Source organism: Pleurodeles waltl, chromosome 11 (genome assembly GCF_031143425.1).
Source record: "Pleurodeles waltl isolate 20211129_DDA chromosome 11, aPleWal1.hap1.20221129, whole genome shotgun sequence".
Lineage (NCBI taxonomy): Eukaryota > Metazoa > Chordata > Amphibia > Caudata > Salamandridae > Pleurodeles > Pleurodeles waltl.
Window position 1 is genome coordinate 571,756,648 of NC_090450.1, and position 24,644 is coordinate 571,781,291.

Consider the following 24,644-nt stretch of genomic DNA (forward strand, 5'->3'; position numbering starts at 1 on the left):
ACACTAATGTGCGTCCCTTACAATTTGTTGGTTGTGAGCTGATCCCTAAATTAAATCATTTTAGCTCTGTGTGAGTATTTCATCCTTTAAAACCCGGGATGCAAATAACGCATAGTTACAAGATATTTATTTCAATCTGCCCCTGACAAATCTTTGCAACCTGCTTGAGTACCTTCTGCTTGTTCGATGCCCCTACTGCCTTTGTGGTTTCCGACAAGGTCACATTTCTTTACCCTTTCATCGCGCTGTTTGTTCACATTCTTGTCGGCACGTTCTCAAATATTTGCATTCTTAGTTCTCCAGGAAAGAGCGTGTGTCCACACTACTGGGGGTTGTAGCAGGCTAGCTTCAATTGGGAAAGCAGGTATTTTGTGGTCTGTGGTGGTACAAATGCAGTGCCCACTTATCTCATTTGCCAACTTTTTTGTGGTGTGTTCTAGTATTTGATGGAACCTTTCAATTTATGCATCGATAATCCCAGTGCTTTTAGTAGTATTTCAATGATTTGTTGCGCTCTAATTATCTAGGGCTTCTTTTGCACATTCGCAAGCATCTGACAGACCCATTCCATCAGGAAGAGTTTGTAGTGAGCATGTGATTAAAACAGTACTAAACCGCACACTGGACGTTTCATTTTACCATGTTTTCAATTTGAGGTGCTGGATGGTTTGAGGTAGGTTACAGCCCCAGCATAAGATTTCACCCTTAACAGTTCAAATGTGCCTTCCTGTGTCTGCTAAGAGTGTATGGCTCTCTTTTCCCTAAATTTGGTAGTGGGAGCATCCTGGACAAGGGGACAAGGCGGGAGCTCGTGGGCCCTTGAGACAGGTGCTGGCCGGATCAGACCGGTCAGGGGTGGTGACCTAACAGTGACCCTAGTTTTGAATTTGGGCAGTCACCCAGGGTCAACAGCCATTGGATGCTAGTTGATTGGCAGGGGCGCCTGGGCAGGCATCAGGGGCAGCCACACCAGTTAAATAATGAGCAAGGCTACCTGATCGTCCCTTTTTCACTGCTGGCTTCCCTTTGTGACTCCGGACGCGCCCCATGCCCCTTTTACAGACCGGATTTCTTCTTTTCCCACCCACCCATCCCTGTATTAAGTCCACTGGAGGAGGTGCCGTTGTTAATTATCAGTTCTAGCAGAGGAGGGAGAAGGAGTCAGCGGAGGAGAAGTCATGTTTGGCCACAAAAACAGGTACACAACCTTGGCATCAAGGATATAAGTGCAGGTGAATTCAGGATGGAATAGTCTTTTAAGCTTTTAACTGAAGCCGGAGCAGGGGTACTGCGGTCTTTATTGAAAGGCTGAGGACGTCCGCTACCACGATTGTCTATAGCTGGCCAGGGTACTCCATTACATGGCCGTGGGGATACTGGGGGATGATGGGCTGCGCCAGGGGACGAGGTATGTCCGGTTGACAAGGCCCATCTCCCAATTGGTGCCAAGGGGAGTCCCATGTATTGGGTGCTCTGGCATGGTTGTTTGGGGGACCAGCTGTCATGCTGGCCCAAGCTCCCTCTGTCTTGAGGGGTACAAGTGAGTTTGCCTTGTAAAGGTTAGCTTATTGAGGGACCAGCAGGGCTTCATCCCGGGTCCAAGTCAGTCGATGGCACAAGGGGCCTGGGGAGTGGTCAACCATGACTCCTCATGTTTTGGGAAATTGTTTATATATTAGTATTGAATATTTGCTAGGAACTTCATTTATTAGTTATGTACATGTGATAATTACAATGCTATTCTGTACATATTGTAACTTAACCCGAGAAAGAAAACAATTGTTGTGTTTATGAGATCTAATAAATACGGCCGGAGAATGTTTTATTCTCTATCGCAATAACAGCATCTTCTATTGTGTCGTTGCAGAATCAGTCAGGGATGTGTGGGTGTATAATGTCTGAGTAGTTTGAGATATGACCGGTCTCGCTGCGGCCCCCACCTGTGCACATCCTACAGTGAGAAGGTGCTGCCGCCTTTGGGTGCTGGATGTTTGAAGTCATACACTGACTGCTTTTTGTCCCTGTGCATAAAGCTGCAGGTGAGATGAGTGATGTTCTTGCAAAACAACAGCACTTGTGCACACAGTTAAATGGTTCTATTTCACTCCATGCAAGGCTTATATACCTCTCCAACTAGACAAACGACACCATGAGCCGTTACTCTTCAGAAGGTCCCTCCACAGTAAGCTTAGGTGTTTATTCTCACCCTTAGAATTCGTTTTTTCATATATGTATTGCAGGTACTGTTGCAAGTTTTGCAGTTTTTTGTGTGAATAACATGTTATTATTACTACCTCGCCGCACGGTACTCCTTTTTTTTTGTATAAATATTTTATTTTTTTACAGTGTATGCTATATTGTAGGCACCATAACCAAATTTGTAATACATCTCCTCTCTCCCCTCCCCCAATGGTACCTTCTCTTCCATTGTCTATATAATTTGGGTTCCAACGTATTAGGAGCCTTGTACATCTCCATTGAGACGAGCCCAAGGGACAATGGATTCTCTGAGAGTCCACTTCCCCCTAGGTGTATGGCTCCCTTTAGGTCTATGTCCACAATGTGAGCGTCCTTATTACGCCAGCTTGGCCTCCCATCCACCCCATATTTTCACTTATTTCTGTTCACAACCTTTACCTCGATAAATTTCTTCTCCAGTATTTGACATTGGCCCATGCCTTCCCACCATTCTTAGTTTTCCAGGGGGTTTCCGCTCCCCATTTCCTAGCAGTGTCCCATTTAGCGACCATTCAGCCAAGGTTAATTAATAGTTTGTGGTATCTTGTCTGATCTGTTTGCCCCCAAATTCCGAGTAAGGCCATCTCCGTATGTAGCTCCAGAGCAACTCCAGTAGGGCCCTCTAGCGTCGGTCTCACCTTCCTCCAATCTTGGGGCAGCTCCAAAGCGTGTGGTAGAATGTACCTTCCCTTACGCACCCTCGTAGGCATTCAGCATTAGCTGCCTTTCCAACCTGTGGAGTAGTTTATGGGTATAATTAATGCAATGGAATATTTTAAGCTGAATTAGCCTGAATGATGCGGGTATGACCACCTCGGCTGGGAACATAAGTGCCCTCCTCCAGTCAGCCTACTCAAAGTCCCCACTGTCCCTCTTCCATTTCTCATACAAATCACCCAAAGGGGTTTTGCGTGTTCCTCATCAGTGTACCATATGTTAGTGATATCCATTTCTCTGTCACAGCGCCATCTAATAGTCTCAGCTCCAGTGGGGCATCTTTCTTCGTGTGTGTTGGACATTTGGTATGCCTTCTGTAGGTAAGCAAAAGGTACCACCTTGTAGCATTCCACACCTCTGCCAGACTAGATAGCCCCATGTCGTCCCTGCCTTGGAACCTCTGCAGGGCAGTCACCTAAGGAAGTCTTTGTTCCCTCCCGCAAGGGTGTTCTCGGCGTTAGACGATTAGTCCACCCCATTTCTCTCTTTAGTTTCCTCCAAGTCCAGATACCTATCTCCATTGCCGGGCATAATGTTAGGCCCAATCTCCCACCATATAGCCAGTGTAGGTAGCTCTTACCACCTAAAGCTTCTCTATCGGTTTGAAATACCAGATCCTCCCAAGATACGAACGCCCAATGGTTAACTACACAGACTTTTGCAGCCTCGTAATATTTAAGAATAATTGGGTACGCTATCTCATCATATTTAGATCCCCGCAGCGTACCTAGAGCCACCCGCGGCTGCCCACCCGACCATATTAGGGTGCGCACTAGTGCCTCAACTCCAGTAAAAAAAAAAAAGGCATCCGGGATTCTGTATGGTGAGTTTTGTAGGATGTAAAGGAAGCAGGGGAGGGCTATAATCTTAAACATTACCGCTCTCCCATAAGGGAGATCAGTAGTGCCCGCCAATGTTTGACTTCTTTCTCAAAGGGTCGCCACAGGGGGGACAGGTTAGCGTCATAGTATTGGGTTGGCGGTTTAGTGATCCAGATCCCCAAGTATTTGAATTTCTCTAGTTTTACACTAAGAGGCAGTGTCAATGTTTTGGTTCTTTTCCCAGGTATCTAAGGGGAACAACAAGGATTTATCTCAGTTTACAGCAAATCCCGAGACCTCTCCAAGCACATGAAAAATATCTTTCAGATGTTGGATCGATGAAGGTACCTTTGTTAGATCTAGTAGGACGTCAACTGCGTATAGAGAAATATGCTCCTCACTATCCATGTTAGTTGGCCAACCCTGATCTGCGCATCCACTCATATCCAGTTTGCTAACCCCTCAATTGCTAATGCAAATAACATTGGCTACAGGGGGCAGCCTTGCCTTTTATCTCTGTGCAGCTCAAAATTCTTCAGGGGTATATCCGTTAGCTCTCACTTTCAAACTTGTCATATCGCAGTCTGACCCATCTACTGAATTTAGGACCAATGCCCATTTTTTCTAAGACCCCAAACAAGTATGTCCATTCTGCAGAGTCAAAGGCTTTATTTGCGTCTAGGGAGACTATCGCCCTTCCTTAGTGGAGGCCTTCACCAGTGTTAAGTTATTTTGGCACTGTCTTAGATGTAATGCCGTTGAGCGACCTGGGATGAATTCACTCTGATCTAAGTGCACCAGAGTTGTCATAAACGTTTTGAGTCTATTTGCTAACAATATCGATAAGACAATAAGATTTGCTTCGGGCTCTGGGTTTATCTGACTTGGAGATCAAGATCATTGTAGCCAAGCACATGTCTGTGGGAAGTTCCCCAGTCTTAGTTGGCCAATTGCCAAGGTCAGTTCTTCCTCTGTTATGCCCTCTTCTAACTCAGCACACTGTTGGAGGAGGGGGGACAGTGTCACCATAGGGCAATCAGCAAAAAACTTTGTATACCCTCCTCAGGTGCTATCAGTCGGGAATCATAAAACCCTGCCAGTTGAGTCGCTAACTCCCTGACTATACTTCTTGAGTCCCTCACTGTCTTCCCTTTGAATGTCTTCAGTTGCGGTACCCCTTTTTGGTGATCTCGGACGGGTGAAGGGTTTAGTGGACACACCATGGGTTGAACCTGCTGGTTACACAAAGGAAGTTGCAACAAGTTCTTAACTATTTTGCTGGCTGGGTCCAGGTGATATGAACTAAGTAGCGGTTCTGAGTATGTAGGTCTAATAAATCTGGTGGTGCCAGCAGGAACTACTCTGTACAATAATTTGTCCCCCACAGAAGCAAGAGTGAGGGGCTGCCACGCTGTGCTTACCCTTTGTTCACAAGACCATGCCAGAATGGAGTAACTGGGAGAATGTCCTGATCATTCTGTGACGTGTTGGGATATTTGGGAGATCCTTATTCATTGAATTTAGTGGTTTACTGCCATGTCCAGCCTCTGATCTCCTTAGTGCATTATGGAAGTGTTGTTATTGGTGTTTATATAGTGCATTTTCTAACATTTGTGCAGCCTCTTTGAGCTTTCAGTACTCCACTGACTTGCCAAAGGGTTCCTTTTTAACATTGCAGACCACAAACCTGATTCAGTTTATGATGCTACAGTTGTTGTTGTTAGACCTGGTATCCTTAGGGTGGTCTTACCTCAGACTTTTTGCATTACCTCCTGTTTTGTTGCTCAATTTTATTGTTGGCCTTAGGGCTCTGAGCACTTTACCACTGCTGATCAGTGCTAAAGTGCATGTGCATCTCCCCTAAAGCATGGTAACATTGGTGTATCCACAATTGGCATATTATTTTACCTCTTTTGTAGAGTGGTATACCGAATACCCAGGGCCTGTAAATTAAATGCTACTAGTGGGCCTGAAGCACTGATTGTGCCACCCTTTTGAGTAGCCCTGTAAACATGTCTCAGGCCTGCCACTGCAGGGCCTGTGTGTGCAGTCTGCCATCCTGACTTGGCACGTAAAGCCTCTTGCCAAGCCCAGAACTCCTCTTTTCTTACATATGCGTCACCTCTAAGGTAGGCCCTAGGTAGCCCAAAGGGCAGGGTGCCATGTAAGCAAATGGCACGACATTTACTTTTAAGTTCTCATGTCCTGGTACTGAAAAAGTCCCCAAAGTCGTTTTCATTACTGTGAGGCATGCCCCTCTCATGCCAGCATTTGGAATTCCTTATAATACCTTTAAGCTGTAATCCCTGATCTCCTAGGAGTAGCTGAATCATATTTAGTACCACTGGAATGGTAATTAAAAAAAACTCTTTACTGGTCAAGTCAGATTTATTATTACTATTTTAGAAATGCCACATTTCTCTACAGTCACTGCCCTGTGTGCCCAGGGCCTATCTCCAGTACACGTCTGGTTTGGACTAGGTGACAGCTACACTTGTGCATTCCCTTCATACACCCACAACACAGGTTACTCAACTGCATCTGCATACTGATGGATCATCCTGGGGAGGAGGTTAGGAAGGGCTCCAACTTATACTTCAAAGGATAGTGTCCTGAGTCCATACAAAGGGCCTGATTACCTTCCACTGATAGTCTGGAGCCGTGGCTGACCTGAAAGGGGGACCAGTGCTTTTCACAAGAACTCTTGGTAGTCACCCCCACATCAAAGGCTCTTTCTAGTATTAGTACTGGGTCCCTGACCTCAGAAAATCAGTACACTTCTGGACTCAAGAAAATTCTGCTGGAGTGAAGGCTGCTGTGTGCCAGGATTGCCACTATACCAGGAGTGACTACTCTCAGGAACTGCTGCCCTGCTTTGCTGTGCCGGCCTGCAGTCTGCTGATCTCTACCTGATAGCCCAAGACTTGGCCTCCAAATCCATAGTGACTCCAAGCGGCTTCTGCTTTCCTTTGCCACTCGCCTTCAATTTCAACTCGAGCGGCTTTGTCAAACTTCCCCACTCTCATCTGTGACCTGCCTGGAGTGGCCCTGATTTCCTTTGCCGCCTGCCTTCAATTTCAACCCAAGCAGCTTTTGCCAAACTTTGCCTTTCGCATCTCTGACCTGCCCGGAAGCCCCCGCATTCCTTTGCCGCTCGCCTTCAGTTTCAACAAGAGCAGCTTTTGCTAAAATTCACTGCTCGCATCTTAGACCGGCCTGGAGCAGCCGTGCTTTCCCTTGCTGCCCGCTTTCAATTTCAACCTGAGTGGCTTTTGTCAGTCTTTGCCTCTTGCTACTTTCAGACTCGACCCGAACAGCTTTGTCAACCTTTGCCGCTTATATCTGGCAACCGCTCGGAGTGGCCCTGCTCACATTCACCGATCGCTGCTGTCATTAAAACCCAGCGGCTGTCCCCCTTCTAGCCCCTTACCGCTCCCCGAGAGGAGTGCAACCAGGACAGAACCGTAGTCCATCAGGACATCATACACCCGTGCCAAGAAGTCCCGGCACCACCCCTTTTATCTATTACATTTGCTCATTAAGTTGGGCCTGCCTGCCTGCTCTGCACCAAGCTACCAGAGGGTGAGCACAGGCTAATTTATCTTGTGTTACTGACTTGCCCTAACTGGGAGTTTGGTCCCTACTTGGACAGGGTGCATACCTCTGCCACTAGAAACCCAATTTCCAACAGTTGTGTTCTGGTCCTCTTCTTGGTTATGTTGTGTTATTTGCTTATCTAGTGCTGACGGCAGCTTTAGATCTGGCTTAAGGCGCTTAGTAGAGGGGAGGAAAGTATCTTTTCCACTGACCAGTTTGAATGATATTGGTCTGGGCTGAGGCTGGAAGGCTTTTTCAGAGTCCTCAAGTTTCCCAGCTCCATGCGTGAGATGCCTTTCCAGTCCAGGTTTGTTTTTGCATTTCCTTGGATTTGTAGTTCTGTTAATATTTATTGGACGTATGTATGGTGTCTTGTTGGTAGTGAGTGTTGTTAGATACAGTGATAGCCTGGCTTAACCAAGTGGCAATGGAGCACATTGCACATAGCCACAAGGTACAGCTCAGTCACAGTAGATAAACTTTCAGAAACCTCAGACATGGAAAGGAGTATTGGAGAATGTAGGCTTTAATGATTAGTCTGGCATTTTTATCTATTTCCTCTTTAAGTGATGTTTTAACCTTGTAGGTTTTCAATTACTTTATGAAACCAGGAGGGTTGTAGGATATTATGTGAGATATTTGACCCGTCCGATTTCATGTGGCATTTGTGTAGAAAAGTGGTGTTGAAGATCTCGTGATAGCTGGCAGTGTGCTATATAAGACTTGTTTTAGTTGTATAAAAGGGGTTATTTGTAGTACATTCAGTGGTTGACGTGTTGTTTCTTGCTGTTGACGGAGTAGGTAAAACAATACTACTTAATAAGCAACAGAGGCTTGTCTTTGTGCTCTTGTTCGCACTGGCAGAAACTTCACATCTCACTTTACAGGTTTGGCGTTTTGTTGGTGTGAAAGTACGTTCCTGAAAAGAGAAACGTTTGAATTGCAGCTCTCGCTGTAGTCTCTGCGATTGTAGGTGTGGTTCCGGTTTCTGTTTCGGAAGTCAAACCTGTCCCCGAAACTCCGGTTGTGATCGACAGACGAGTGCCGCCCTCTGTTGTGCCTGATGCTGACCTCGCGGACTCCGTCCTTGGCATGACCTAGGGCCAGATTTCATAGAGGAAAAATCACTCATGTCACTACATACACTGCTAATTGACATTTGAAACGCTGTAAATAACATGCTAATGCTACCCACTTTAAGGATATTCTGATGACCGACATCAGAAGGATGGAAGCCTTTAGTGTTCCTTGTCCGGGTTTAAACTGGTGACTTCAGATCACCGCAGATTTCTGCAGCAAGAGACCCTTCACCGCCTTGAAATGATCAATTAGGCATAGACAAACATTGTTCATTGGGGCTTGTGTGACTCCTAAAGAAAAACAAAATGATCTAAAGTGAAACAAATCTGGCTGATAATCCATTTTCAAAGTGGAAACGCTCCCATATATTCTCCACCAGAATTTTTGCGCCACATTTACAATGACCTTGCCCTACTCCAACGTATTTGATTATTCAGTACTATAGCTAAATAACTCTCTAACGCAGATTATCCATTACGCATTTATACTCCTACTACTTATTCAACCTCAACCCTGGATGTAAAGTGGAATTTATAATCTCAAAAACAAAATTAGAGCATTTTTACATAAACGGCGTAAGCACAAAACCACCTTAATTCAAGCCTTGTGTGCACTCTCCGCCGCTATAAAGATAAATTGTCATACTTTCAAAACCTTATCACTTCCCTTCTGTCTTCTGCAGCATCTGACATGCATGACCAACAAAGTACTCTCCTCACTCATCAACGACCCACCGTTAACAGCTAATGACTTTCTCACATACTTTTCAAACATCAGTAAAATACAGAACACCCACACTACACTACACTACTGACTGCTCCACCGCCACCTCCTATACGGAACCCTTTATAAACTATAGTCTCACATTTGTTTTGGCTACGTCCATAATTGAAATCTTTCCTACCATATAAGCTTCTAACCCGTCCTGAGATCCATAGGAACACTTCAGTCCTCAGACCACCAGCCCTCTTGAAACCACACCCAGCATTATCCTCTGTTTAACATCTTAGCAACTATTGATTCACATTTGGCGTATGTTCAACTCACCTCAAATCTACAGTGGTACCACCTCTTCCGGAGAAATCTAATACTGGTCCACTCTTTGACCAGTATCTCTAATTCCCTTTATCTCTTAGTTGCTGAGTGGTCTGGTATTCAATCTGCTTACGCTTTCTTTCAATCAGTAAGCTTCTTACCCCATCCAGACTTGTTTCTATGCACTAGACTCTATGGAAACCATACTTTAATACACTTTACTCCACGTTTTATCACTGCTGTCCATTACAATCAACGTTTTTCCATCCTCGTACTCTTAGACCTGTGCCCGGCCTTCAGCACTGTTGTCTACCCTACTCTGCTCTACGCACTAGGCCGCATGACCTAACATACAAATGGATCACCTCTTACCTGTTTGTTAATGCATTCCCAGACAGCTGGGAGTCAAAGACCTTAACAATCCCCATGCCCCACAAGGCTCTGGCCTAGGCCCTCTTATACTCTCACTCCACATCTCTTCTCTTAATGATATTATCTCCTCATTCAGGTTCCCTTATCACCTTTATGTCAATTACACCGGGATCTTCTTTTTCTTTCCAACTATTACACCCCATCTCCAGCCTGGCATCGTGAACTGTTTCATTACCGTTAGACAGCATTGTGTAAGGTGCACTACATATACCAACCAATGCAGCCAAAGCACTAATCAGCACTTTAGTATTTAGCAAACTGAGTGCCGTAACAATGTGCCACGTCTCTCCATTACCCCTCCGCACCACTAGGTAAGGGCATAATCTTTGCTACCCTGGCTCTACAGTTTAATTACACTTAATGTTACCAAGCCAACTGACTAACCACCAGGAATCACGTTTTATATAAATTATGAAGGGCAATGCCGCACATTTGTGACGGTATTTCTTTATTATATTGTTATTTTCACCCGCGTTAATACTTTCAGCAGAGGTTTCACCTCCTTACTACCACTTTAAGACACAAACACAGCAATCGGCCACTGAAATGCGACCGGTCAACCGTTGGGGCCGCTGCGAGCAACACATATTGCTGCATATTTAGTAAAAATTGACCAGTATGAATTAGAAAGATCTCTTTTTGTTAAACTGTACAAATTATGTTGCAGATACGGAAAATCCATAATTGTGTGAAAAACGCTGCAGCCGTAGAAATGCATAGTTCCAGTGGCCCTGCATTGTTCCAAGCTGCACCAGCCCACGCACTACAAAGAAGCCCCCCCAGTGCGCTATGGAACAAGCATTGGCAAAGCCAGTAGATCTCGGCTATGCGATCTCTATTGGCTTTTCCTTTTTTTAAGCCATGTTACACAGCAGCGTGGTTGAAATTACAATAAAAGCATTGTGACGCGGCTAGCTTTGTCCACGTCATAGAACCTTTTTTTTCAATTTACTTAACACAAGCCTGCACAGCAGCCACGCGGATATACAACGTGGCTTAAAAAAACATTGCGAAAGCCGAAAGATATCGCCAGTAATTGTGTTTTTTAGCAACTTCAGATAAAAGGCGCGATGCAAAGGGAGCATCGCAACGGCTTGTAAAACCTTTACAAGCTCCGAGTTAAGACGGGCATCCCATTACAATACAAAGCAGACCTTCAAATGCCTGCGCGGAACTGTCCCTCCATAGCCCCGCCTCTTACTAAATTTAAGGTCCTACTCCTACCATTCCTACGTAATACCTGTTCTTTGATCTCACTTAACGGAGTAACCCCACCAAAACCGGATTTACAGGGAGGGTGACACTCTGGCAAAGCTGTCCTTTGCGATGCCCCTCCCATCTTTCCTGTTGTAAGCAAAACGTGTTAAAGACCTTTCGCCCTGAGTTTAATCTAAACCCTATAATTTGACAGATTGTTAGGCCAGGCCTGCGGATGCACGCTGTGCTGCCTGTGAACTCGGGTTCTGCATTGCTGAAGGAATCCGTTTGGGCCCTTTGCCCAAGGCTGTGTGGCGGGTGGCTTTTGCATTGTTGGGTCTAAGGGATATGTTTGCCCTTCGCTCCTCAGCATGTCCGCCCTCGTTCGTTTCTGCACTCGCAGACCGCCACTTAGGCGCTCAGCCCAAACAGGAAACCAATAGCATCCCTGACAAAAATGCTCAAACCAGCCCCGCCCCAACCCTCTCAGCACTCTTTCCATCCATCCGGTCTCTTTCTCTCCTCCCTTACCGCCTTTTCTCTTTCTCCATCGCTCTCTTCCTCCTCTTTGCCTCTCTCCATCGTGAAGCCCCCCTGTGCATGCTGCACTTAACTCTGGGGTTCTGGGGCAAAGTAACAGAGGCATCTGCGGCCCTGGCTCTCAAAGGCAGCGTCTAATGACTCCTGCCCACCGGGGAAATGCTCGCTGGCATATTAGGCCTGCCAGGCGTTGGGGCACTTTTCCCGTGGGTTTGTAAACTGGGGTGACCTAGCAGTTTACAGGAGGTGCATAGAAAACCATACAGACTGCTGCTCATCATTCCTTGCACTCGTGAGCCGCCATTGTGCACAAGCTTGTACCAGAGTCTTAGGACACAGACGACTAAGGATGGGGTACAAAGCAGCTGGTGCTTGTTTTTATTTTTCATTTTGTTTTTTAACACTGACTACCTTGTCAACCAACAAGAATTTTGTGCTGCAACTGATGTACTAGACAGTTGCAGTGCAAAATCTCTATTCTCAGGAAGACCTAAAAACTTCTGCTTCATTAATATGCATGGAAACTCAGATCGCTTGTGGGCTAACACAAATTCCGTGATGAATAAACTTGCAGCAGAATATTTTCCAGTAGGACATGCAGGTGTGTCGTTAATAATGTCATTATACAGCTACGGTGATTAATGTTTTAATCCTCACAAGACCAATGGGGCAGCAGTGCTATGATATCTTTCCTGTATTACCCATCTTTTCTTCTCTTTACCATGTGCCCCTGGAAAAACAGACTTCCAGTGCCCTATACTGCCTTCACCGAGTGATCGCTGGCAAAACTCCTGTTCTTTCAGCCTTGAGTCCTGGCTATTGCCCTATTGTGCATAGAACAGTGATGGGCAGACCAATGCCAGGCGTCTAGGATGATGGCAGCTGTACACATGGAGCAGTCAGTCTGTGAAGTTGGTAGGTTCAACTCGTGTCTTTCTGCATCTCTTCCGTATCCTTCCTTTCCTGCAAATGTGTCCCAGGCCTGTACCTACTTTTACACATCACATCATCCTTCCATCAACCCCAATCCAAGCCCTTGCTTGAGGCCGAAATAGTGCAGGTGAACACAAAAGAAGACTCATCTTTTGCTCTGTAGCAAAAACTCTGGAAGGGTGCTGGGGTTGAGGTGCGGCAGAGGGTTTATAAAATGTCTTTGGACTTTTGTACAGTTGTGAAGCTATCTTGATATACACATCCTCCTCCATGTTTCTCTGTTGCATTGGAAAGACCAGCGGCTCCTCTTCTCATGCTTTTCCCCGAGCTTAGCACAAGGGTGCTTTAGGAAGTACCAGAACCTCTGCAAAGCGGTGGCCAATAAAACCTCCTAGTGTCACTCGCTTATTTGAAACAGATGATTCAGGATTAGACCAACCAATGAAAAGATTGTTGCCCATACAAGGAAAGTATGGATATCAGATAACTCTAACATATCCATCCAAGAATCTGATCCAGGTCAACCAGCAAGAATGGTAGGCATGGCCACATCCACAACTATCTCTCACTATATTCTACTCAAGGCGTAAGTGGAGCTACACAATCACTGCAACATGGGAAGCGTAATTTTTTACTTGTTGTGCACAACATAAAAACACTGACCACATAGGCCACACTCTCAACCCACACCATTCCAGTCAAACACAACAATAATTTAAAGGTAATTTGTCCTGTTCCTTGCCCCTGTTTGCTCCACTGACCAGAACATGCTTAAGGACAGCAAGAGATCATATATAAGCTCATCGCTCTGATCACGAGCAACACTAAAACACTTCCTATATAGGCAACGTTAAAATTCAGAATTCGTGCTACCAAGCACACACTTTAGTGTAGCAAGCTACCCATCATCTAATGTTCATCAGCTCCTTGCCAGGGGCATACAGCGTCCTAGATACTGACTGCCATAATACAAAGAAAGTATGTACTGATTGGCATTGCCAAGGCAGTAGAATAAAGATGACCATAGAAATACCCAGGAGACAGTAATTTACAAAAACGCTCACTGTCACATCATAGCCTGTTACCAGCACTTAGTACTTGTGTGCAGTATTGACTATGGCCCAGAACAGTCTCTGGCATGTTTCCTACTCTGTTTCTTTGGCTTGTCTGTCTGGCTTTTTATTTGGACGTGTCCAAGGGTCTTGGTCGTTTTTGCCCCCTTGTCAGTGGGCCTCTGCTCTTAAAAGGTGTCCTCCGTGCTCTTGGGCTGTATATCTAGCCTCGTCCTTCCCTGGTTTCTGTGTTGCCATCCATATCTGTTGTTCATATTCTTTTGCCATGGGTGTGTCATTCTACCATTTATCCACTGTTGTACATAGGTCAGTGTGTATTACCTATAAGGATGTACACCACAAGCCCCCATGTTATTTTGTGCTAAAACAACATAGCCTAAAAGGCAAAAAACTTAAAGCAATGGAGAACTAGTACTTGAAATTCCCAAATTTCAGAAAACAAACAACTTTGCAGTTGTTTTTTTCCATGGCAGCATCCAAGGATTGCAATAACATTCCTGTGGACCTGAGAAAGGCCCCTTCATACATCATATTCAAAAGGGGAATGAAAGAACTTCTGTCCCAACAATAAATTTCCACTGTCCTCCATTCCACTCCTTGGACATGCCCGTTTCTCTGCTGTAGACTTATACAGCCTACAACATTGTATCCGGATAATTTTCTGTTTCTAGGTGAGACCTTGGTGCCCAATTTGATCATGGCAGATGAGTTAAGAATATAGAATCTCTGCCACTCGACGGTTTCAACCCTTTGGCTTTCATGAGTATAGCTGCATGATTGATTTTAAAAATGTACTGTACAATTTCCTGGTCTGCTTCAGTAAGTATTTCTAGCAGTGGGTTCTCCTCCGCCCTCACTCCAGTGTAAAGTTTGATGCTGATACCGGAATGAGATGGTCTGCGCCACACAAACCCTGAAATTATGGCTGGCTATAATCGGCCCACTGCTCATTTGTCTCTGCTGTTATTCAGGGTTTGGACCCGGATCTCCTCGCTAGTTCCCTTGGCCAAAAGGGCTTGGATTTGTACCTCCGAGGTAATTCTCTCTCATACGGGCACAGTGAGCTGTAAAACTGGGTTTTGAGGAGCTGGAACATATGTGCTGACCACCTTAACCGACACCCTCCCCCCCTTAGCTCCTTCCCACCCGCCTCATATACATTAGTGGCCTTGGTCTCCCTTAAAGAGGGGAATGACAGCTGCACTTCCGCACCAACAAGGTCCTCCTCTTCCTTACCCTTTCAATAACCAAATAATCTTTGAATCCAATACTATGAGGCTGTTCCTGTTTTTTCAGTTTCTTGTTGGACATGTTCGACGGGGGGGGGACAGCCCTAGTTGTTGTATGCAGGTTGGGGGGGGGGGGGGGGTGCTCATATGTTCCTCTGTTTCAGATCTCTGTTCCAGAGCTCTCACATTGATGCGTTTAGGCCTGACTTGTCATCGCAGCTCTCTGTGACTTGTTATATTTTCTTTAAAATATACAGTTATTTCTCTGGGCAGTACTGTAGCCCACTCTGTTAACATATGGTATTTATTTATTGGTTGTTGTATTATTATTCCTCCTATGGAGTAGTTGCTTTGCAATGCAAGAGGAAATATTTTACATCTCAAATGCTCATAAAGTATCTCTCTCTCTCTCTCTCTCTCTCTCTCTCTCTCTCTCTCTCTATATATATATATATATATATATATATATATATATATATGTTTTTTTTTTTAACTCGTGCATTTGTATACACAAAAGAAGCAGTTTTTGTTTCGTATTCTTCTTCACTGCAGCAGTCTTTATATTTTAGTCAGGACTGAACACAAGACAAACCTAGTATCTTTGTCAATAGTTGTTTAGTAATGTGGGCTTTAGTATAGGATTAAACCACTGCCCACTGGCAAAGTAGCGTTTTCCCTTCGGTGTATTAGAATCTCCCACCCCCGCTGCTGGTTGCTGTGAACAAAGACGCTCTTTATTTGGGCAGCTTGCAGTGCAATTTAGACCACGCGCGTCTTTGTAAACTAAACATACTTTTGTGTGCAACGCAGCCTTCGCTTCCCTTTCAAGCCTCCCTTTCAAGCCTCCTAATTTGTGTCCCTTGACATCAGATCTTACCACCGACAGCCAGCGCTGTGTTAATTCATAAAGGAGTTAGTGTTGGAATGCAGGTGCTTCGGCGTGCACAATCAGTGTGTGTGCCTGTCTCACACAAACAAGCGCTTTCTGCTCTCCTTAAACCTCCGCTCCTTCATCGTAACCTCCCAAAGCAGGGAATTAGGTAGGGTGCGTGAAATTCACGTATTTTCGCTTAATTGAACAAAAGCAAATTTCAGCAAAATTATGCTAGAATGCAAAACTGGCATTTGGTGCCGTACTTTAGCACGAAACGCGTCTGCACATGATTGCGTTTCATTAGGTGATCACATTCTTAGAACGAAATAGGAGAAAATGTTGGGACTGGTAAGTGCAGTGAAAATATATAGTCCCATTTCTATGTCAGTGGCTCTCCCAGCTGTGTTTATTTGTGTGTCCAAGGTCAGGTTTGGTTTTCGGGCCTCGTTGGTTTTACTCAGCCCTCTTTAAATCGTGCTGCGCTGCATGAATGAGGTCAGGCGGTACCGCAGGAGACTCTTCAAACAAGTAAACCCTGTCTCTGACGCATTGGGAGTGCTAGTGGTAACGGGAACCTTCACATCAGTGATAAACGTGCAAACTCGCTTCACCCGCTCTAAATCCCAGGACCTGAATTTATTGTTGCAAAAAGTGATGGGGTGCCAGGACAGTCCTTGAAAAACAGAGACTGTCCAGCTAATCCAGGATGTCTGGTCGCCCTATGTTTAGTGCTAAAAAAGTGAAAAAAAAAACAAAAAAACACATTTTGTACTGTGTCGTTCTCGTTGGTCCTGTGCGTTTGCAGGCAAGTTTCACCGTGAACGGCACGTAGTTATGCTATGTGATGTAATCGCGTAATTTCGTGTAATTAGAGTAAAAACAAAATAACACTAATTGCACCAACTACACCTGGCCTATATTTACGATCCCACGCCAATCTTTTTACTTTCTTGATGTGCGGAGCCAGGTGGTTGACCTGTAATTCTGTTCTGTTTACCTATTTCACTAGAATGAATGCATACCCTGTAAAAGTCTGGGTTTCAAGATATGAGACGGCAGGCAGTAAGTGTTTTTGTGCAACCAGATGGAGCTGTATTTGGAAGGCTTCTGTAGGTATTACCTTTTTTAGCAAGCCATATGTTTGGAATACTTTGGAGTAGTTGCTTGGCTAGTGTAAATATAGAGGACTGCTGCAGAAAGCTATTTGGACTCTGGATTTTATGCAAACCTTTGATTAGAACCGGACTGGCCTTGAACTGGAAAACTAATGGCTAGATAGATGAGCTTCATATTTGAAGCTTCCTTTTCAACTAATCGTGCCTTTTCCCAAATACAGCCCGCTAGGGAAGGATGGGAAGCAAGGAATCTTAAATGATATTCTGTTGACACCCAGTACCCAGTGTAGGGCTTTTCCAAGCCACCGATCCTTGCCATCTGAAAATGGTCACTGAATTTTTGAGTCCCCTGTAATTGATATAAGCGTTTTGAGATTTCCTTTGTCTTGGAGTGAAATAAAGTATCAAAGAAAGTGATAGAAGGAATGCTTGAATTATTCTCAGCCACTGGTAATTACTCGGGGCGCATCCCAATCCATTGTTATTTTGCCCACCAGGTCACCTCAGTTTGGACCTAGCTATATGCAAATCGGTCTGGACCCTGTCATAACAGTCCAGCCCGAACTGCCAAGCCAGGTGCTCCCTGAACTGGGACACAAGCAGGCTAGGACCGGTTTTGCACTTATTATGGGCTCATCAGCAGGTATAGCTTGATTCCAGTGGCACAGTGAGCACAGGACCCATGTCTGTCCATACCCAGCGCACTTAGGGAATTAGAAAACAAAGTGATGGATAGAATGCTTGAATTAATAGCAACTGGCGATCGCTTGGTGCCGCCTCCCCAAATAAGTGCAGTAGATAGACCTTCACCCAGCACAAGAAAATAGATTTTTGTGCCAAAGCTAGTGCTGTCATGTAATATTTAGAATTCAGAAAGGAGAACAACTCAAAGTATTTTTTCTTTCCAATGGTGCCTCAGCAAACCTATCCCTGTTGAAGTGCTTTTACAGACAACATGGTGTGGTGTATGAAAAGTGTAATTAAAGGGGGAGGGTAAAGCTGTACATAGGGGAGAGAACTAGCAAATACAACATGCTCTCTCATGGAGTACGGAATGAAAAAGAAAGAGTAGTTCCCTAAATGTGGAAGGATATAAGTTGTCTAATCAAAAGCATGGTAATGAGGCGATGTGTGTGTGTGTAAATGAGAATACAAGAAGGGGAAGGCAAGCAATTAAATAAATAAAGACGCAACCAAATGAGGGACACTTGGGTCAACCGCTGATCGGCAGTGTGCAGCCTCAAAGCCTCCTATAAATTCAGAATAGCTCTTTCAGAACCACACATCTTGTGCTGCCTGATAAGCAAGACCTAAAAAACACCAGCATCTTAAACCTCATACTGTAACTGTAGGAGATATGACTTAAGATTGAGCTGCACTTACAGCGCTGCGCCAGAACCCTTTTCTTTGGAGCTGCAGGGGTGCTGCTGATTAGGACTGAGTTGCCTTGGCAGGTGTATGCGGTTGTTACAGCGCTTCAGACGCAGTGAATTCTGCGGTAAAGTTCAGTGCACACTGTCCGGGCGCCGTGTGGGGCTTCGCGCAGATCTGAGCTGAGGTGCCTTGGCAGAGCACGTTTAGCTCGCAGCGCTGTAATGCTCGAGGGCTTGGATCCAGAAAACTACAAAGCCTGTCGGCCCTGGCTTCCATGGTGAGCTCTGACCCGGAGCCTGCTCCTTGTCGCTGGCATTGTGTTTCTGTTATCGGATATGTGCTGTTTGTTTGCCTGTGTTTTGCTGAATGAGCACAACCTCCCACAGTCACTGAATGTAACGGTACATGTGTCTTTTTTTTCCCCAGGACGCCGTGTCACAATGACCCTTGGTTCTAGCTGTATGATACCTACAGTCATTTTCTTTGTGGCTTCTTGGCACGCAGCCCTCTTCGAGGAAGACACGACAAGGCCACCCTTGGCAGGCATTACAGCTTCCACCTTCCTCCAAGACCTGCTCCGCCGCTATGGTGAGAATGATACGCTGTCCCTGCAGCAGCTCAAGGCCCTGCTCAATCGCTTGGATGTTGGTGTGGGCCATGAGAACTCGTCTCGCTCGCGACCGCAGCCGAGGAACTTGACCAGGGTAAGTCGTTTTTACCGTGTGCACTGACTGTGATGAATAGCTGCGACCTATTGAAGTTTGTGGTGTGTACTGACCTTCAAAGCCCATCCAGCCCAAGTCCTCGTCATTAAGTCGTTAACCATCAGCCTATCCAGGCGCGCAGTGCCCACTGGGTAATGGGGCCTCTGCCCCTCTTGTTGCATGTCTCAGCCCAGGCTGCAACGTGTGTGCTGGATTGCGCTGCTGCTGGGGCTCACCCCCTACACATTATTTTGCAGTTCATCTACTATTTGAAGTGCATAATCAAAAGCTATGGGAGCCAGGTTAAAAGTTAACGACTTTCCCATCAGTTCCTTTGTTATGAAAGATCAGTTGGTTAATGTGATCACTGCAGATGTTTGTTTGTGTAACCAGTCGCAGAACTGGATTCTGGGTGATGCACTGTGGAATGGTGACAGCTATAGTGCTATGAAGTTTAGTCCTGTGACTGAAAGCACTGTGTATATACAAGTATTTATTTAAAAAATAGTACTATTAAAAAAGATAGGCTGCCATAGCCCACATTTGCTAACAAATGGTGCTGGATTTGCATCACAAAAGTAACACAACCTTGCACAAAGTGTTGTAGTGGGATTTACGTTCCAGTGCATATCATGATTGATGTTGGAAAGTTGTGTAAATTAATGCAAAATAGCCCTATGCACTACTTTGTGTTATGTTGCTTCAAAATGCTATATTATCGGTGATACATGGGAGATCCCATTCAACCACCCATGGGTTTTGTCACAAATATTTATCTACTAACAGTGGTAGACATGGATTTGCACCAAAAACGTATGCTTTGTCAAGGCAGGCGTAACAATGGAGCAACTTTTTAAAAAAGCCCCATTTTCCAACTTTGCATGTGTGCTGCACTGTACAGCACCCAAACAAAGCGTGTAAAGCATTAATGCATAGCTTGTGTACTGGAAGGATCACTTTCCAGTACAAAATATATGCTTATGTTCATGCATATACTGTCACACTATGGTGCGCCAGCCTAAAGTGCACCAGCACAGAGAGAGAGAGAGAGCGAGGGTTACCTCTCAAAAAGAATAAATCTTTGTCACCAAGAAGCCTCAAATGAATCCATCAATTAAAGATCTACACTTGCCCCAAAGAAGCTTTCTGGTTGGTTGATAAAGCGATTATACGCATTTATATTTCTGTCTGGTAGCAGACACCCTTTGGAAGGCTTGTTTCTTCTTTCCCTCTCTATTAAAAAAAAAAAAATACAACCATGTTTGTGGAGGTGGAAAGTTTGAGCAGGATCAGCATATTGTTATTAGTGGACTTTGACAAGTTTTACAGTTTAAGAGCCGAAACCCCATTGGCCCTGGTGCAGTAAAGTATCCTTGGACCCAAACCAGTATATATTTCTAGTGCAATACTATAAAGCCAAAGCATTTACATTAGCTAATGTTTGTTTAGTGAGTAGTAGAGACAACCCCACACAGGTCTACCTGCCCCTTTTCAATAAACCTCATGCGTCAAGCCACCAGCTTTAATCAAACATCCGGGATATGCACACAATGGCCTCTATCTAACCCATAGACATGGCTGAAAACTACAAACCACATATGTGACAGGATTCCCATGAACAGGCTGCAGAAAATAATAGCGCTTAGAACTCCACACCTGCAGCCTTTGACATAAAATCAAGGCAAGCCCTCAACACAGTCCAGAGAAAGAAATGTTGTGCTATAAGAAAACCAAACAGATGGACAATAGATTCTTCTAGGGGTTCACAATGATCACTCTAGGGACCCTCAGCAAGCTTCAGCTTAACCAATTTCCCCGTTGCATACCCACAGGCATCATACGCGCTCCTAGGAATATGCCTTTGAAAGTATTCAATTAAAACAAAAATAAATGTTGTTACCTTTTGTTAGAGGAAACCATAGGTGGCTGTGAAGCAGGGATCTTCAAGCTAAGGGGCAGCCCCCCCCTTACTAGTGGGACCTCAAGTGGTCCCGGGGGGGCGCCAGGCTCTGGCCAAAAGAAGCACTATGCTAAAAACAAAGGTTTGTTTTAAGCTGAAAATGATGACCAGCAGTAAACCGCTCTCTAATGGGGCATCAATAACATATTTTGTCGTTTTATATCCAAGCTGGGAGGATGTGTCAAAAGGGAAGGAACTCCAAATACTCTTCAAAACCCCCAATCCACCCCACTTCTAATAATCACACTGTGAATGCTTTTACACGTTAGTAAGGCCTGCCAGATCAGATACAATATAAGTGTAGACATATTTAAACATTGCTCATTTACTAGCATAATTGTGGACAATTCGTCGGGGGCACAATTATTTTTTTTTTCTACTGGGAGGGCGGTGGGGGTAGGGTGTGTGTGTGTTGGGGGGAGGGGGGGGGGGGAGGCACGGCTTCAAAAAGTCTGAAGACCGCTGCTGTAAAGTAACCCAGGTTTGGTCTTATCAGCCCAAGCCAGTTTTTGGCTCTTTTCCCAAACTATGTCCTAGATAACTACTCATTGTGGAGGAAATAGCACACTATTTGGTTATCATTGTGTAATTCTAAGTGATAGAGGAATTGCATTTCTAATGACTTATTGTGACAATTATACCACAATCTGATCATGACTTCATAAAAGGAAATTATTTATCTTTGGCATGGACATTGAGAACATCAAGTACATTTGTTGAATCCTAATAAAACATTATGCCTTTTTTGACCAACAAAGCAAACTGTATTTGCAGCTGTAGCATAGTAACTGGGATATGAATCTATAATTATTCATAACATACTTGTGCAATATCCAGATTACCAAATGAGAGGAGGCTGAAGTCTACAGATCTGTTTACAGCCTTACAGAGAAACCATTTTTAAAGACTTCACTTTGCTACCCAAATAGTTTGAGGAGCAAAAATCTCTTAAATAAGTTGAGCAGGATACACTACCTTACGTTTGGAGCCCCTATCATAACAGGATAAATCAGCATTTGCATTATAATGGGTCTCACATTTTCTCGAGTTAGAACTACTGGCGTTGTAAATTCCTAACTGGACTTTTCTAGCCACATAAATTGAAAATGAAAGGTAAAACAGTTGACATCAGCGAGCCTATTCAAAGCGCCACTGCCGCAGTGAGAGCAAAGGAGGGGCACAAAAGGAAAAAAGTTCGCTTGCAGTCAAACGTATCGGCAAATGTGCAAAAGGCTTGTACAAAACCGCCCCAAGGAGGGACAAACATAAAGCATTTACCAATGATGATAAAGGATTTTTGAAAGGAAATCCCATGAATGAGTGATAGTGATGGGCGTGCGGCGGGCGTGGTTAAAAGCCCACAGGTACATTACAACACCTCAGAGCACTTGCACTCCCGACCTAAAAAACGACTGTGCTGCAGTTTGTCCACAGGTTTCCTCACAGAAATTTTACTGTCTGCTTTTCCGACACTCAAGGCACATCTCCATTTCAGTTGGGTATTTATGGACCCCATTTTGGTTGCATGGGACAAATTAGGTTCTGCTCTGGCTGTGAACCCCCAAGTAACCTGCGCCTAGCACCTGGGAGGCTCAGAATTCTTGACTGCTCATCTCTCCCTATAGAGCCTTCTTGTGCAGACTTCTTCATCCTCCATGCATGGTTACTCAGTTGCCAGCTGCCACCAAGCTTAGATGTGCTCCAACCTGTTTTTGAAAGATACGCAGTTCCTGAGATATTCCTGATGACTTCCTTTTTGGCACCTGCAGCCATCACAACTTGTTCAGCAGCAAAACAAGCTCTTTCGCAACTCCAGGGAATACAGCAGTTCAAAAGACCACATTGAGCAACAGTCCTTCTTCTCCCCCACCCCCCCAAAACTGCTCCCCCCATTGTAGAGGTAATATGTGCATTATGTGGGGAGGAGGGTGTCCTATAACTTAGTATGCTGCCAGTCAACCACTAAGGATCCATTGGGTTCTTCAGATTGTTGAGCAAGGCTGCACCTTTCCCTTTCAGGTATTACCTTCTCCCATCCTTCTTTCCCCCAGCACCTTGCACCAGGAGGTCTTCTCTCTGTTGAACATAAGGGTGGTGGAGTTGGTTCTAGAGAACTAAATCAGATCTGGGTGTTACTACAACTATTTTATTTTCCCAAGGGACATTGTGGCATCCAACCGATTCTCTACCTCAACGTTTTGAACACAATTTTCCAGATGATAAAATTAAAGATGCTAAATCTTTCTTGGGTACTCTTGGCTCTGGAGCTGAAAGATTGATTGGAGCCTCAAGTTACAGGACACATATTTTTATATATATATTGTTGAACAAGATGGAGTCGCCTTCTCTGTCACAAATCACAATGGCATTCGCTTCCTCATAGAAGTGGACATGAGACAGGATGTCCCATGGGGCGGCTCCCCGTTTTCCTGACTTTTGAAAACTCTAAATGTTCTGTCCTGTTCAATCAGTTTCTGGCCTGCCTCTGCTAGTATGGCTTCAGATAGGTTTTGGATGCAATGTTTCAGGTCTCCTCCAGTTACCTCCATGGGTATACTCCAGATCTGAATGTTATTTTGCTTTGATCGATTCTTAAGATCCTTGCATCTTCATGGAAGATGATGTGCTATTCTTTAAGTGCGACTACGCGCTGTTGCCGACTGTTAGTCATCCAGTTGTTCATGAAGACTTTTCTCTAGGTTGTTCACTTGACTACCCAATTCATCTGTCATGGCACATATCCTCGAAGTCCCTTTGTAGGTCTGTCTTCACCACCTGCATGTCTTCCTTGGTCTCCCATAAGGCCTGAGGTAGAAAGTCCTGTGTGACCTCCCGAGTTTGGTCCATTGAAGATTCCATATCCACTCTCTGGGCTCACCTCAGAGATGGCACCCTTCTCTGCGTCAACCCCCATGCCTTATTCTGGTGTAGTAGGTCTTTCGATGGAGGTTTCATTCCTCCCCTTCCCACCCGTCATGTATGCTGTTTGCCTAGTGGTTATAAAGACAGCCCCAGACCCAAGTGGCGCAGGCCCACTTCAGTGTGTATTCTTGGGGCGTCTTTCCACCATCCCTCATGGAGGTGATCGACCTGGGATGTTTGTAGGTGCCCCCCAAGAGGCTTTCTAATTTGTGCATTGGTTATCTGTGGGATCCCATCAAATGTATAATGGCTGCTAGACTAGCTGCACTCACCCTCTTTTGCTTTGTCTGCTGTGCAAACTGTAGTGGAGGGTGGGAATGGTGGTTTGGGTCAGTCCCTCCATTGCACTTTTTTGCCTCTTGCTATCTCTTGGTTGCTTTCCTTGGACAGGGGCATCCCCTGGTGGGCCCCGGGTTATGTCTCCAGGGCATAAGTGGGTTTCTCACCGGCCTCATTATCCTTTCCAGGATTCAGGTATGCTGCTAGAGCATGTCCTCTGCGTCTACCTTGAGGGTTTGTGATGAGGATCTGGATCTCCCTGTCTTTACGCTTTCCAAGAGGCCCTTTGGTCCTCCCGCTCTCCAAGCCTCCAGAGGTTCCCAGTTTCTTGGGGACAGGCCCTTGTCGACTGCATGGGCCTCTCCCTTTATGCTCTTATTTGCTTGGTACTCCCTGCCATTGCCACAAATCCTCGAGAACATAGGGAAGAAGCATGAACTATTAATGGGTAGGGAAACTCACAGCCAGGAGATTAGACACTTGTCTAGGTACTGCCGGGGAACCTCGTCCCTTCTTGGTGCTCA

General features: G+C 45.1%; 1 protein-coding gene across 5 annotated transcripts in view; it reads left to right on the top strand.

Annotated features, from left to right (window-relative positions):
• The window catches only part of SLC39A14 (solute carrier family 39 member 14), a 138,790-nt gene that overhangs the window by 36,333 nt on the left and 77,813 nt on the right, over positions 1-24,644 (top strand). For 4 of the 5 annotated variants that reach the window (XM_069214026.1, XM_069214025.1, XM_069214027.1 and 1 more), the window contains one exon: positions 18,682-18,959. In XM_069214026.1, the coding sequence (XP_069070127.1) occupies positions 18,696-18,959 (264 nt within the window). In that variant the 5' untranslated portion in view covers positions 18,682-18,695. Of the gene's footprint in view, positions 1-1,867; positions 2,040-18,681; positions 18,960-24,644 lie in introns of all 5 variants that reach the window. The other variant, XM_069214028.1, reaches the window with a different exon arrangement.